Below are 17,269 nucleotides of genomic sequence, written 5' to 3' on the forward strand. Positions count from 1 at the left end.
TATACATTATTACTACTATCTATTTTTTCTATATCCCACAAATGAGTGAAATTATTCTATATCTATCCCTTTTCCTCTGACTCATTTCACTCAGTTCCATATTCATCCATGTATAAGTAAACTTCATCACTTTATTTTTTTCTAACAGCTGCATAATATTCCATTGTGTAGATACAATCAGTTTCTTTAGCCACTCGTCTGTTCTAAGGCACTTGTATTGTTTACAGACTCTGCCTATTGTGCTGCAATAAAAATAGGAGTGCAGAGGGCTTTTCTCTTTTTGTGTTCATAGGGTATATCCTTAGAAGTGGAATCATATGGGAGCCAAATTTCTAGATTTTTGAATATTTATATTGTAATCCAAAAGAGCTGAACTATTCAGAATTCCCACTAGCAGTGAATGAAAGTCCTTTTTTTCCTGTATCCATGCCAGAACTGATTGTTCCTGTTTTTTGTAATGTGCCAGTTTCTTTGTTGTGAGATGATCTCATTGTTGTTTGTATCCTAGGTATTTCCTTTGAGGTTCAGAAGCTTCTTAGTTTAATGTAATCCCAGTTGTTTATCTTTGCTTATGATTGCTTGGTCAGTGGTATTTCTTCCTTGAAGATGTCTTTAGCTTCAGTGTCATGGAGACTTCTGCTTACATTTTCCTCTAGGGACTTTATTGTTTAAGGTTTGATCTGTAGTCCATTTTGATTTGATCTTTGTTTATGGAGTTAAATAGAGATCTGAGTTTGCATTCTTGCATGTACCTGGCCAGTTTTTCCACCACCACTTGTTTGACAAGCTTTCCTTGCTCGCTCCACTTTTTATTTCCTGTTCCTTTATCAAAGATTAATTCATTGTATATCTGCTGGTCCATAATGGTTATTTCTTAACTAATAAACAAATCATGTTTTAGCCTTACCAAATTCAGAAAGGGTCTATTTGAATTGTAAATGAGGCATAATTTGCATTTCTATTTTTTATATAATATCGGGGTTACAAATCCTTTATGTAATCTCCAGTGACAAAAAATACCTTAATAAATTGTCTATCATGCTGACAACTATATTAATATTCCCATTAAGGCACCTTACTCTTTTTTTGGCCACATCCACCCAGCAGTGTTTAGTTTACTCCTGGCTCTGTGCTCAGAAATCGTTCCTGGTTCAGATGACCATATGGGATGCCAGGGATTGAACCCAAGTCCATCCTGGCTCTCTCTCTCTCTCTCTCTCTCTCTCTCTATATATATATATATATATATATATATAATTTATCTATTGCTGGAACTTTTCTTTGAACTATCTCTGTCTCTACCAGGCTGAAGAAGCCTCTTTCAAACAAATGTATAAAGAAAAGCTAAAAATCTAGATCAGTAATAAAGATATGTTGCCTCCTAGGAAGTAGGCATAAATGTTGCCATAGACTATTTTTAATGATCTATTAAACTCTCAGATTTTAAATCTTAAATCAACTTTGTTTTTTGTGGAATGTTTTGTGTGTAATTGTGTAGTAATTTTGTATATTACTGATCACAGAATGAAAGAATAAACCAAAAATATATGAGTTATGATTATTTTTCTATTTAAAAATCATTTGTGAGTCTAAATTCTGCTTTGATCAGATACAAAAATACAGGAAAATGTTGCTTGGGCCTGACTCTTAAATACAATGTGTTGCATATGACTCATTAAAATCAAGAACAATCAATTACATTAAAATGATAAGATGTATCATAAATGATCTAAATTGCTCTTCCATGAAAGTTTTACCATAACTGTTATGCATGTATGTATGTATGTATATGTATATATATATATATATATGAAGAGTGGTTGTTGACTTTTATGTGTACAAGTTATCATTCTCACCTGGTTATATGACAACAAAACCCCAACAGGTATGGAGAATTACTCAGAAGAATTATATTCAATGTTTCCGAATAACTAGCAATTTGGATGATTATATTTCTTTTGTTTCATATTAAAATGATTGAGGTTTTAATTGTGATTAATAAGTTGGGAAGAACTCAAATTATACATTTGTCTTTTCTCTAAATGTCTCATAATACAATTGCTATTATGTAATATAAATTATTTTGTCAAATGAAAACAGAAAGCTACCTTCAAGGTAATAGGCAAACTTGACAGCTAGTTTAATCAGTAAGGGATTAACAACTTCTAAAAGAATGTAAGAAGATGAAATCTTGAGTCTTCTCTGAATGTTTGTGGTAGAATTCACAGTGCTTGAGTAAATTTGATATGTGTTTTCCTTAAGATCATCATTAGATTTCTTCAAATTTTTCTGCAATTGTGAGTCATTTTAGTAGATAGAAGATATTAGAATTGCCAACATATCTTTATAAACACTTTCCTATACTTTTATTAGCTTTCTCCAGAAAACTATATATTTTTATACAAGAAAAATATAACTCTTTATATGAAAGGTGATTTTAGACCAAGTTAGGAAAGTAGGTTAATAGAATTAAAAATATGATTGCATGCTTTTTGTTGCAAACCAGCTCTTATTTGAATGAAAAGATGCTCACCTAACCGCTGTGATCTGGTCTTCAACTTCATACACACCCAGTTTTCGATATACTGCATAGAGAATTTTGTCACCTTGGAAAGCCGTTCCTCGCCCATCTACCAAGGCAATGACTATTCCTTCCTTACTTGCAAGATAAGATATCCAACTAATAGTAAATACAGACCTTACACTCTGGCTGCAAGGACCACCATACCTAAGGAAAAAATAACAATATTTGATGCCTTTGTGAAATTCATGTTCTCTTTTTGAGCAAGAATTGCCTTTAGTATTTTCCAGTACATTTCTGTGATACAATTTTAATAACAATAGTTAATCCTGGCACAAAATCAAGACAGGACCAGGCTTTTCCCAGAGGTTTGCTACAAGGAAGTTGTTTTGGGACACAGCCTCTCCTAGTCCCCAAAACGGATACATCTAGGGTTGGCATTTCAAGGAATATGTGTGGGTTTTTCGTCATTTCTGCCACCTGCCACTTGCTAAAAGCAGCCATAAGATATACTAAAAAAAAATGCCTGGTGTTTTAAGCAAATTGTGTGTAGGTCAGCACTGATTTTGGGTGTGATTCCACTAAATGTATTCTATTCTCTTATTTCATTTCTACTGAATTACATAAGATGTTAAGATGATTTACAATATTTTTGGCTGTAATTTCTCTATTTCAAAGGTATTTTGACACATCGGCAATTTGCCATACAAAGAAAATTCAACACAACAAATACAAGCAAGTCCATCTAAACCTCAAACTTCCTCACTCTATTTTAAATAGCCATATTTTATTTACTCTGATTAGTTGAGGAATATATAAAAACAGCATCAATAAGAACTGTTACCAAGGAGAATGGTTCTTTCTATCTTCTAAGTGTGTATTTAATCCAACATATTTTCAGTAAATAGTTTTGTACCAAAGAAAATATTACATACACTTGAATTAGTAAGGGATACTTCTTTGAGCTGTCAAACTGAGGAGGAAGAACCATCTTGTACCATAAAGCTTTAAGGAAAATAAAAAAGAATAAAATATCATTTTGCACATTACAGTATATTATTATAATTATGTATACAATAAAATCAATTCTAAACTATTGAATTTCTTAAAGTAAAAATGTTTAAACTTAATAAATCTAAATGTATTATGTATTTTGTCTATTTGGCAAGTGACTAACTATATTAAACCAACGTTTCTTTGATAAGTCTACACATTCTGAATGAAAATTAAGATAGTTTTATTTAAAAACTATCAGCATTAAGTTGAAAGATGGAAAGTATAAGTATGAACTTATTTACAAACATTAAAGATAACATTTTATTTCAATTATAGTTGTTTAGTTTATAATCCATGCCCTATAATTTTTCAAAAATATGATAAGCACTCAACAATATACCTATAAATAAACAGTATTTAAAAGATCTTACTAATTTCATCCACTTCCAGTTTCTTAATTTCTTCCTTTGGTAACTGAATATTTTTCAAAGCAATTTCCAGTTCCTTGTTTTCTTCCAGGATTTCAATTTCTTTAAAAACATGTTTATTGTTAATTAGCAGTATTTCTATAAGAAAATTCCTTTCTTAAAAATTCTTGGGCTTTAACAAGATGAAACTAAAACTGAGGATTTATTATTGAGATTTCTATTTATAAGCATATTTTTGATCTAGCCTTTAAAGCAATTGTGAGCTTATAAATGACATCAATCACTGTCTCCTTAGCTGATTCTTAGGCTTTCAAAACAACGTTTGCAACAGAAGCACAGAAGCAACACTCTTTATTCAGCCAAAATTCCCATCTACAGCCTTTATTTTCTTTCAGTATGAAACCATGACCTAACAGAGTAGGTGACATTTCTTTTATCATCTATGGAAAAAAGAGAAGCACTAGTAAAATATATATTCTAAAACTTCAAATTTAAAATAACCATAGGGTTATAGAATTTGTTTTTCAATTTTTTAACGTGTGAAGTTAAATAATGTTTCTGCAATCTCTACATCAAGTTCTTTACCATTTTCTGTGTACTTGATTACTACAGCTAGTCCTTTCTTTTGGTAATTGAATTAATGACTTTCCTATTCCTTCCAATTCTTTATTGAAGGTATTTATAGACACTAGTAAAACAGCATTATATATGCACAAAGGTTTCTTTCTGTCTCTCACTTAAAATATATGAAATATCACTATACACACACACACACACACACACACACTCACACACACAGTTTGTAAACCATTTTCAGCATTTCAGGATTTGCTCCTTACTTTGTGCTCAGGGATCTCTCCTGGCAGGGATTGGGTGATCATCTGAGATACTGGGAATAGAACCCAGTTAGGTTCATGTAAAGCAAATGCCAAACCCAGTACTCTGACCCACACCCCATTTTTGAGTTCAGTTATGTTTCATACTTTAATCTTTTAACAAATCTATTGACATGCAAATATATTTCTAGCAATTGAGGGATTTTGAAACTTTATTTTACACTGAGATTGATACTAAAAATCTCTTTAAAAAAGAGGTAGAACTTTCACTAAAATGTGAAGCTTGTAGCTATATATTTTTAAAAGAGAGCCTGTATGACTGAATATGGTGTTTCTACAAAAGGCATCTTGTGGACTTCTTGTTTTTGTGCCTTTCTAAAAAGTGATCCTTAAAGATAAGAAACTGGAGGAGTGCTTGTAATTGCATTGAGTTTGCCAAATCACTTCCCTTGTAACTCTCAGTTTTCATATAATCATGGCATTTTGCTCTAACATGTTATATTTAATCTTAGAACAAATATAGATGTTTTGGTATGAGTTGTATAAGATACATAATAAATGTCATTTTAACTTTGGATAATCCATCAGGAAAGAGTTATTTGAGGCATCTAAAAAATTAAAATTAAAAAATACAAGTCAAAGTACAGTGGAGCCAACTCTTCATTTTCCTCATTTAAGCCATTATTAATAAAGGAATTCTTGTGTGGAGCAAGCACATAGCAACTATGCATAAATTCATGCACTTATGTATGTATTTACTACTCTCATTTGTTATAAGTTAAACAGAATTCAAGTTGAGGACAATTATCCAGGTACTGTCCTGTGGGATTGACTCTCCACCAGTGTGTTGCAAAATGTCAAAGTTAATTTTAAAGCTTACCAATATTTCTATAGTTCTAGTTGCATTTTTGTGGCACTTTCTCAATTTCTTGTGAAGAGTGAAGTGTCAACTGGTTTTCTCTTTGGTGAATATTAAAATTCTATCTTTGGAATGGAGAGGTAGAGATCCCTGGCCTGCCACTGCATAATGACCCTTGATCACAGCCAGGAGTAAATCCTGATAACAACTGGGTGTGGTTCAGAAACAAAAACTAAAAAGTCAATCACCTGAAAAAAGCAGCTCCATCAAAATCCTACCTTTTACCCTTGATTATTTATAAAATCATTAATACATAATATCTGTTATGTAGTATCTTCATTCACTGTAGACTTTTTATTATGAGTAAGTCTGGGTTAAGAATAACGGTCCTTATCTGAGATTTTGTCAAAATCAGATGAAGTGTGATATATGGCTTATTAATTAAAGTATGTGAAGAATCTGTGGAAACGTTGATAAATAAGGTCACACAATCAGTCAGTAATTTTAATGAAAACTGATTGTGCCTGAAGCAACTAAGCTTCAGCTGGACCTTCAATATCAAGTGCCAACTCTTCTAATTAAAGTACTATTTGTTGTTTTCAAATGGACTTACTCTACTAGGCACTAAAATTTAGATATTGCACAGTTGTTGCTGATGTTTTTGCACAGTCTACAAAACTTTATACATGCGCATCAGTATTTTCTTCATTCTCTTTCATTATGGTGTAAAAGATTAATATCATCACCATTCTCTGAACTCCACAATTCTCCATCCTTTGGATTTACTATTCCCTTAGATATTCTAAAAAGCCTATCAACATAAAACCATAACAAACATTTATTATTCAAAAGCAAATCTAAACCTCTATCAAGCTATCTTTCCTCTCCATCCAGTCAAACCCAGTACTTTCCTTTTCTATGGTATCTCTATGCATGCTTAATTTTCCTTCCATCTGGCTGCTACTTTCAAACTCCACTAAAACTTCTCTGATCGAGATAATGCTAATCTACTTCTTGATCAAATCTATTTAGAGTCCTTCTTACTTCAATCTTTACAGTTAAGCTGTACAGTTAAGCTGCCATATTTACCACTCTGGCTTTCAAGATACCATACTTTCAAAGTTGCCCTACCTAGGTTTGCTCTTAGAATCCTTCATGAATTCATTGTACTTTATTAATTTTTCTGTTGATATTCTGCTAATTTTAGGCTTATGCTCCACTACCTTGATAATCTTCAATTTTTCCCACTCATCCCCTTCTATTTTCTTCTTTTAGTAACCAGGTATTTTGTATACTAGACTTTTTATCATTTCAAACTTATTCTCAAATGTACGTATTCAAAAATAAATCACTACTGGGTTAATCTACTGAAAGCTTCTGTATTCTAAACAAAAAATCACTTTTTCCAAAATATTCTCTGTACTCTGAATCTTTTAGGCAGGAGGCAGGAGGGGCCATCAATTAATATCAGTGCATTTGACCAGCCAGTCAAAAAAGCAGCATGAAGTCTTCCTTTATATTCATGATTCTCCTCTAATGTAGCTATTATTAGAAAATAACTGCTAGTTAGAAAAAAAATTAAAAGCCCTAGGTGATTGATTACCCAGTCTAGGCCTTTCATGCTTTCAGTATTTTTATCTTGATACTCTATCCCACTGTACTTAACTACCAGTTCCCAAGTTTATATTCCTTATTAACCCGTATTAACCTTACTATCCTCCTTAAGAATTCAGACCATGTCTCCCAATATTTGTTTATTTTGATAATCTAGTATTCAGCATAGTATCTGGTGAAAATTGATAATTTCTCAGAAAGTATTTGTTGGGTGAAGACTGCCTGCACCAAATAAAATGAAAAAAAAAAATCTACCAAAAGTTTTTTAAGATTTTCCTCTAAAAATGCAACTTCAAAATTTACTTGGATATTTACTAGTAATCTAACCTGCATAGGCCATGTTATGATCTACTGAACTGCACTCTTCAACAGGGTCTGAAGTTCTTTATATATAATAAACATCTCAAAAGAATTCCATCATTAGGAAAGCATTAATAGAATTTTATTCTAGAAGAATTTGTATTCTACCTCATAAGTTAGTACACATAAATGTGTGTGATATTTATGAGAATAGCAAAGACATGGTACCTATTTCACAAATATTGAATGAAGTAACAAAGTTTTATAAGATGCACAAAAAATTAATATCTGGGAGTAAAACACAATAAATTCATGTGAAATTTATGGAAATATAGAAGCTGATATTTATTTTGAATCAGAATAAAATGGGATTAACACACTTATAGTGACTTCCATTAAATATAAACAGATTTAAAAGTAGTAATGATTTGAAATTTCTCATACTAAGGTGAACCAAATTCAGAAATTTAGTATTAAATTATCAGATTAAGCTTTACGAATATTTGAAAATGGAACTAAGTATAAAGTCCCATTACTGCAATGCCTGATCTGAGCACCTGATCACTTGATTCTGTTTTTCCTCATTATTTTATTTTGACCTTTATTTTTACCCTTTAGCTTCCAGCCAAACGAATGCCAAAGTTTCCTGACATGTCATCAAAACTATCTAGGGCTCATCACAGACATGAGTTCATAAGTCATTTACTGTCCTTTATTCTCTATCACTTAAATTTTATAATTGTGTTTAACAGTACAAGTATATCTAACTGTAATGAAAAATTGCAGGAAGTCTATGTGAACAATTAAACACGTGGGAAACTGTTGGTTGAAAAATGCTCATCTTTAAGCTGTGAATTATTTTTGAACTAATCACAGATACAGACTGGAGAGGCTCTGTCTTTATAGCTGTTGAAAATGAAAAGAAGAATTTCCAAATTTCAGGGCATTCAGACATGGTAACAGTGTGATGTAGCTGTTAAAACAAAAAAGCTAGCATGACAGTTATCCTCTGCTTTAAATTGGCACTGTATGTGAAATTTGTTTTCAGAAGCAATATGACCAGAAAAATATATTTTTGTTTTTGTTTCGGGGCCACACCTAGTGGTGCTTTGGCTTATTCCTAGGTCTGTGCTAAAGGTTCACTTCTAGCAGTGCTCAGATGACCATATGAATACCAAGGATAGAATCTGGGTTTGTTAGATTCAAGGCAAACAGCTTACCCACTGAACTATCACTCTGGTACTTACATAGAAATTGTTATTTAAGAAAAATGTTGTATTAAAAACCTATTTTTCTCCAACTCTCTGTTCTTTTATAAAGCTTTTTTTTTTTTTTGAGTAACGATAGAATTAATTCTTAAGATATAAGCAACTGTGTTATTTTGGGTTACTGAAAAAATTACTAAATTTTATGTCATAAAATTTGACTAGCAGAAAATAAAAACTATAAAAGATCAATGTCATTTAAATCTTCTTGTTAGTGTAGGCTCACAAGGCGTTCAGAATTTTTTTGGACAAGACATTAGCATGCAAAAGTACCTTGATCAGTGCGGCCATCATGAAGGGTAGAAATGGGGACGCCTGGGCCTGTTCACAAGAAGAAAAGAAAAGAAAAACCCTGAGCACCACTGTGTGAGGCCAAAAAATAGTGTTTACTTTATTTTTTAAAATAACTGAAAGTGAACATAATTTTATTAAACTAAAAGATTTTTTTTAATTCTGCAGCTATTTTTCCCCATCCAGAAGTAAAGGTCACCTTTTATTTTTTGAGAAATTTTTATTTTTACCACAGTGAATTAAAAATCTTTCACAGTAATATTTTAGGTACATAGCGACATTGAATCAGGGGCATTCCCACCACCAATGTTGTCCTCCCTTCATCCCTGTTCCCAGCATGCATCCCATATTGCCCTTTCTTTGCCCCCAGGGCTGATAGTATAAATGGTTCCTTCTATGTCTAACTTGTTGCAGATTGGTTATCAATTCTGTTGTAGTTGGTTTTAGATTTGGTGTTTACGTTTGATCATTTTTTTATTTCTACTTGATGTTCATATGACTGTTTGTTCTTGGTACCCTCCCTTATTTCTCCTCCAATTTGTGAGTTAGAACAAGGTGGTTCAAGTTATGTGGTTCTGTTAGAAGGAAAGAAGAAAAGAAAAGGGGTGGGGGGTCAGGGCCCAGAGAGATAGCATGGAGGTAAGGCGTTTGCCTTTCATGCAGAAGGTCAGTGGTTCGAATCCCATATGGTCCCCTGAGCCTGCCAGGAGCGATTTCTGAGCATAGAGCCAGGAGTAACCCCTGAGCGCTGCGGGTGTGAGCCCCCCCAAAAAAACCCAAAAGAGGGGGGCAAACATCAAACAAGCAAGAAAATGGGATGAGTCTTTCTAGAGGCTATAAATGTCATTTAAACAACATATAAAATTATACTCCAATCAAAGAATAGATGCAAAAGAAGAGTTTTTGCATGCTTTTCCAAGAATAATCCTGAACACACTCTAATTACACAAATAGAACCTATAAAATGCAGTAATAAGTGCCAAGGTCCCTGTCAACATACTTTTGTTTGTTTGTTTTTAATCCTGATTCTGCAATCAGGGATCACTTCTGGGAAGGCTCAGTGTTCTACATAAAATGCCATGACTTGAAGCTGCATCAGTTGCATACAAGTCAAGCTTCCTACCCACTGTACTATCTCTCTGTGAGACATTATATTTTGCCTTTTTTTTTTTTTTAGGGCGGGAGCACATCTGGTGGCATTTAGAGGGTAACTCCTGGCTCTGTGCTCAGAAATTACTGTTGGCAAGCTTGGGAACCATACGAGATGTAGGGGATCAAACCAAAGTCGGCCATTTGTAAGGCAAATACCCTATCTGCTGTGCTATTACTCCAGTTTCCTGTGAGCCATACTTCTAAAATATTATTTGCCCAAGTAGAAATTGGGTTAAAAACAACACATTGGACTGGTGAGGTGGCACAAGGGGTAAGGCGTATGCCTTGCCCGGGCTAGCCTAAGATGGACCACGATTTGATCCTCCCAGCGTCCCATGTGGTCCCCCAAGCCAGGAGCGATTTCTGTGTGCATAGCCAGGAGCAACCAATGAGCATCACCTGGCGTGGCCCAAAAAAACAAAAACAAAAACACAAAAAACCAACAACACACATCAGGACTATGGAGTAGAAGTACTTTACACTCCTAATGCTCACAGGGAGCATTATTGGATTAGCACCACTGGTCCCAAGAAAGCAGTTTGGTGCAGTTTTAGAATGGGGTCTGAGTAGCTTATATATAGAGAGAACACACATTTTATCTTTCTCTCGGTGTTTTAAGTGTGACAGTAACAAGTGTCCTGGGGGAAGCCAGAAGATATTCAATGAGACATGTATTTTTGTGAGTATATTCTGGGATGCAATATTAAGGAAGATGGACATTGTAGCTACATTTTCAAAAAACCTCTACAGATAGTACGCTTAATACTTTTATGTCCTGCCTGTTATCCGAGTTTAGCTTAAGAATGAGGAGAAAGTTGAGGCTGGAGCGATGGCTCAAGCTGTAAGGCTTGTACGTGCTAATATAGGACAGACCACAGTCTGATCCCCTGTTGTCCCATATGGTCCCCCAAGCCAGGAGCGATTTCTGAGAGCATAGCCACGAGAAACCCCTGAGCATCACCTGGTTTGACACTCTCCCCCCACCCCAAGAAAAAGAGAATGAGGAGAAGTATATTATGTAATTTATTAGGTTACCTCAAAAATAGCCAAAATTTTTTATTATATAAAGTCTCAGAATCTTACAGAATTTTAGAGATTTTCATTTTGATTAATTCTCTTCAGACTTACAAAAAGGAAAATGTCAAATAATATTTGGATTAAAATGTAAGAAAGTAATAAATAAGTTATTATTATTACTATTATTTTTATTACTTGTTTTGTGGAATTTTCATAGGTTCTATTAGAGATAACTTGTATTATCTTTTGTTTTGTTTCAGGGCAGATATGGTTGTATTCAGGGCTTGGCATTATTATTTTGTCCCAGCTGATGACTAACTACCCTAGCTACTAAAGGCAGATGTCAGGGCCTAAAGATCAATGGCCTGAAAGGCTTCTTTCATGCCACTTTTCCCTATCAGCCTTAGCAGTACAATTTTTTTCTATTTTAGTCTTATTACCTGGAATTTACTCACCATCTCTCACGGAGAATTACATAATGAGGCTTTACTCTTAGTCCTAAAGGGAAAGATTTCAAGGTTTTTCCTATGATGGTGCAGTGACTCATTTTACTGGAGCTTCAAAAACACCAGACGATGTGATGCTTCCCACACAGTATATTTTTTGCTAAATGGGAAATTACCATACTGCCAAGGAAGAGTGAGTGTGGAAAAGTCAGGCGAATCAAGTTTTAGAAAGGACTCTTCCACCAACTTTTGATGAGAGCTTAGACTTTGATTTCTTTTCTCTTCAGTGAAAAGTTAGGCTTCAGAGTAATAAAAAGATGAAAGATGGAAAAGGGATATGATGCTTACAATGTACAAAAGCTTAAGAATGAACAACTTATAATACACATATATCAGCCTAGAAATGTGGGATCAATAAGTTCTGATTAGTAGATCTATCAGTATAAACAGTATTTAAAAAATACTTTGCAAAGGCAACCACATTTTGATCTCTGTCCCTGTCAGCAAGGATTCAATGTTTATTCAGTAAGAACTGCTCTACCTGACCTTAAAGATTAAAGGACAAAATTTTATGCCTTCAGAAGAAATAGACAATCAGATGACTTAAATTAGGTTTCTCAGTAATAGCACGAGGTGCTTGCTATTTAAGTTTTTAATACATAATGCGTTAGAAATGTCTTGGGTTGAAAAGTGCAAATAATTTGAGAAGGTAATTTAACATATATCTTTAAATGCAAAAACCACAGTCAACAAATATAGTCATCAAGGAATTTCTTGCCTTTCAAGAATTCCATCCTTGGATCAAAGCATTTCTCTTCAATTTTCGATCCACATGGTTTGGGGGGGGGAGGGGATAGTAGCCAGGGTTCCCACAGGCAATATATGGTCTCCAATCCATGGGAACAACTCCTGACTCTTACTAGACCTTGTAAAAGTATTGCATTGAAATGTCATAAATTTATCAATTTATTTAAATTGATTTTTATTCACTTCCTTCTTTTATGCTGTTGCAATGGTTAAGCATCAAGTCCACTTCATTGTGTTCACACACTTTGGTTGCAATGTTGCTGGAGATCATAGCTTTGTTACTATGTACAGATTACAACTATCAGTGCTGTTGGAGTCCAATTTGGAATGTGGGATGGTGCTGGGATAGAACTTTCAGCCTTCTGCAAGCAAGGCTCTTTCACTGAACTATTCCCCCAAGTCTTTGAATGTGACAACTTCTACCATCTTATAGGAAGCATTTAAATTAAAATGCTTATTCCCCTGCCCCAATAAAGACAAAGAAATTGGACCCAGGTTATGAGGCCAAGTGAATGGACAGAAAGAAGTTACATTTCTTTTCTTTTCTTTTATTTTCAATAATTTATTTATTTTTTTCTGGTTAATAAAAGGGATCTCAGAGTTTCTGGTTCCAAAACAGGAATATCATTTATCAATGTTGCTATTTGTTCTTTGAGCCTCCTGTGCCCACATGGAACGATTGTACCAAACACAAGATAGTCACATACATTTTGTAGTAATCACTTCCATTTTCTGTCCCCTCCAAGGAAACTTGGGGACTAACTTCAGTGAATCAGGGAATTGCAAAATAGATACTTCTCAAGTTCAGTTTTCCAAATCTCAAGGACTATTACCAGCCTATCTTATTGATTGCCTACCTAAAAGTGTTTTAATGCTTGCACAAGTTATAAGAGGAATTTATAAAATACTATGCATGAAATATTTTACTTAAAATTATTTACTGTTTTATATATATAGCCGAAGTAGCTATAATTCTTCTAATATGCACTTAAAATATTGATTAATATGTTTTTAAAATAAGGAAAAGACTTTAGGTGGCAAAAGCTTATTTTCTTACCCCATTAAAACTAGATTTCAAGAAATTACTCCTCTATGGAAAAGGGCCCAGATTTCTTTGTTCTTTCCTGAGGCACAGTTGACTGACATTTTCAAGGCAAATGGGGTCAAAGTGCAGCAACTATTTTTTCAGAGAATGCTTCTTTTTATGACATTGTTCAAATCCTGCTGTAGATAACTGGTAGATGATATTTACTTACTACGTCAAGGTGCTGTGGCACGTAGTGGGTAAGAACTAAGTATTTACTGTCAGTTGACCCTTCCTCTCATTCTGCCTCTGAGGCTGATCAATAGCACAGATCTTTACAAGTGCCTCTCAGTGTTCTCAATTAAAAAAAAAAAACAGGAGATAATAATGCTTTTCTAGCATCCATTTGCTTTTTCCCCAAAAGCATTAGATAAGATAGCATAGAGAAAAGATCTTCTGATACACAAAGTGCTAAATAACCTGTAGTTAAAGCTTGATTAGATGTACTAGGTGGTAGTGATGATGACAAGGACAGCAGCAGGGGGGTGGGAGAGTTTGTGTTAGGTCCAGTACCTACCATAGCAGATGAGCGCATAGTACTTGGCATAGTCGCTGAAACTTGCTGTGTAATATTGGCACCTTTCTTTCCTTAGATAGCAAGTAACACACTTCTTGCTGGGAGGATAGCTTCCAATGCTAATTCTAGAGGAAAATGAAAATAAAACGAAACTGAAATTTTGAGATTGTATTTATCAAAACGTACCACTCCATGCTAAATGACTAATTTGCATATTGACATCAACCCCACTCTATTTTTTCGTTGCCAGTATCATTTAAAGGAAAGAGGAATTGCAGTATTTTGATAGATCCTGAGTTTTGATTCATCTTTGCCTGAATAGCACAGACCTTGAGGGAGAAGCCCTGTATAGTTTTCTTGGGGATCGATAAACAGTTTAACACCTCCAGTGAAAGTAAGGCCATCATTTGCTATAAGCACAGTTTACAAAGTACTTGGGACCAAATAGTTGATCTTCCCATCTCTATTTTGTATTTGCATGGCAAAATATAAATGAAAACGTGTCAGTATCACCAAATGCCCTATATTTACCGTCTATCTTAAAGAGCAAATAATATTAAGCAATTTAGAAATAAAAATTGCATAATCGTAGGTGCTTCCTATGTGTGTTCATTCCAGTTAGCAGAAATTTTGTGTTTATGGAAATGAAATCTGTGATGCTCCCTCAACACATTTTTACAACAAACTAACTTTCACCTCGTATGTTAGGCCTACATTTTCCTATGAGAGTCCTAAGTTTGGTTTCTGAAAGCTATGATTGGTTTTTATCCATATACTCCTAGAATTTGTCCCACACAACTGGAAGTTTGAATCTAATTTAGAGTATACAAAATGGCATTAATTCAGCATGTACGTTTATAGGCCCATCGTGCTTTAAAGATTATATAGAGTTTGTCATTCTATTTCTTATTCATTTGGTTGCTGCCTCTAATTTGATTTTGGGCATAGATGAGGCTGATCATAGAAAGTTTGTTACACTACAGAGACCTTGATCCAGAAGTTACAGAGAAAATCAGGGGAAAATAAATTTTCTAGTTGATATTTGGTTCAGATTTTGGTGTCATCTTAGAAAGATGAGGTAGGCAATGAACAGAAAAGAATCAAGTTCTGCATGGCTAGGAAGAAATTCTGGCTTTAATATCATCACTTGCATAAGAGTTGTAGAGACTAATTTAAATTACATCTGTAAATAAAGTAAAGATTACCAGTCCATAGTAATTATTTGTTTTCTTCCATTTATTGAAGGGGCTATTGAAGCTGACTTTAAAATAACCCATGGGATCACTGACCTATCTTTAATGCTTTAAAGGGTTGATACATGGGCCTTGCTTGCTGGATGCCCTGAATTCTATCAACCATCTACAGGGACAGGCCAAGGAGACCCTGAACACCACCTGGGTAACCAGGGTAGACCTGAACAAAACTGTAATAGTTTTGTGCAATAGCACATTTCCTGGCCTAAGCATTGAATTAGCAGTATATCTAAAAATGGTTACCACCCCTTGTACATTGGGAGTTCTGCCCACTGAAGAATATATGTGATTTGGATTCATCTCTATGAATTATCCTATTTTTATTTTGGGAGAAGTGGCATACCCACTAGTTCAAAGGCTTATTCCTGGTTCTGTGCTCAGAAACTCTGTGGAACTTGGGGGGGGGGGGGACCATAAGGAGGTTCTGGGGAAAAAACACAGCTTGCTCTGATGCAAGTAAAATAATCTCTCCTATTTACTATCTCTCCTGCCACAAAGTGAACCATATGAACATAGATATTATGGAAATATATACAATTGCTGGTACACAATAGGTACTTATTAAATTTTGCATTAAGTAAAAAATATCATTTATCATTAAATTTATAGTATCATGGTTTTAATATTTTAAAATTTCTTTTGAGTTGGCCAACATTTGAGACTATATATATTTTTATATTAATTAGTTATATAACATCTCACTTTTATCTTAATTAATACATTACTTTTACTTATAGTCTGGGCTTTAAAACTGATCTTTATATCTTAAATTCTCATTTTAATCAAATATCAACATGATAATACTAGAGTGATTTGACATAGTTACCTATAGATATTTCTTCTTCCAGGGTAGCCTTCAAATTCATTGCTGGAATAAAAGCTTAAAAGGTATTCAGTATTTATTAAAGAAGTATTGATAGCTAAATGGTAATAGAATTTATTACCTATATATATACCTATATATATATACTTATAAATATATATACCTATATAAATATAGACAATATTTTATCTATTGCTTAATTAGCACGTATGTATACAAATCACTATAGCTAATAATGAACATTAATAATAATGAAATATATGGAAAATAATGAACATTACTTAGTTTGATTTTCAAACCATTAGAAAAAGATTAACACAAGTTGAATATTCTTACTATTATAAATATGTTAAGTCTGCCTGATCTACTAATTTATATTCCACAAAATAAGCTATACTTTTTCTTTTTAAGATTAGTAGCAATATCAAATAGTCTATGCTATGTATAAAATTTTATCTATTGTTTTGGGAATGTTTTAAATTGATTTTAAGTTTATTTGAATTGAATGTTCTTATAAATCATGAATTCTTATCCACTCTGAAATATCAAAGGGACATGCCAATTTTATCAGTTACAAAACAAGTCACAAAAAAGATGTACTTGTTACTTAAGTATTCAGGTCCCATTTCTAACCTGCCTTATATAGCCATGACGTGGGAAATCCAATCTTAGTTGAATCATGATTTTCACTCTTTAAATTCATCTGAAAATCAAAGATATTCACTGACTTTATCTTTTTTCTTCCTTCTTTCCTTCCTTCCATCCTTCATTTCTTCTTTCCTTCCTATCCATCCTTCATTCCTTCCTTTTCTTCTATTCTTCCTTCCAGCCTTCCTACCTTCATTTGTTCATTTATTCTTTCCTTCCTTCCTTCTATTCTTCATTCCACCCTTCCTACCTTCCTTCTTTCCTTCATTCCTTTCCTTCCTTCTATTCTTCATTTCACTCTTCCTCCCTCCCTCCCTTCCTCCCTTCCTCCCTCCCTTCCTTCCTCCCTTCCTCCCTTCCTCCTTTCCTCCCTCCCTCCCTTCCTTCCTCCCTCCCTCTCTTCCTCCCATCC

The 17,269-nt window shown here is 33.9% G+C and overlaps 1 protein-coding gene across 1 annotated transcript in view; it reads right to left on the reverse strand.

Annotated features, from left to right (window-relative positions):
- Positions 1–17,269, reverse strand: part of FAP (fibroblast activation protein alpha) — a 93,939-nt gene that overhangs the window by 16,516 nt on the left and 60,154 nt on the right. The window contains exons 15-20 of the mRNA XM_049772866.1: positions 16,213–16,266; positions 14,134–14,258; positions 9,093–9,140; positions 3,949–4,047; positions 3,457–3,526; positions 2,534–2,728 (exon numbers count right to left, since the gene is read on the reverse strand). Coding sequence (XP_049628823.1) covers positions 2,534–2,728; positions 3,457–3,526; positions 3,949–4,047; positions 9,093–9,140; positions 14,134–14,258; positions 16,213–16,266 — 591 coding nt within the window. The remainder of the gene's footprint in view (positions 1–2,533; positions 2,729–3,456; positions 3,527–3,948; positions 4,048–9,092; positions 9,141–14,133; positions 14,259–16,212; positions 16,267–17,269) is intronic.

The sequence above is a fragment of the Suncus etruscus genome, chromosome 5 (assembly GCF_024139225.1).
Source record: "Suncus etruscus isolate mSunEtr1 chromosome 5, mSunEtr1.pri.cur, whole genome shotgun sequence".
Lineage (NCBI taxonomy): Eukaryota > Metazoa > Chordata > Mammalia > Eulipotyphla > Soricidae > Suncus > Suncus etruscus.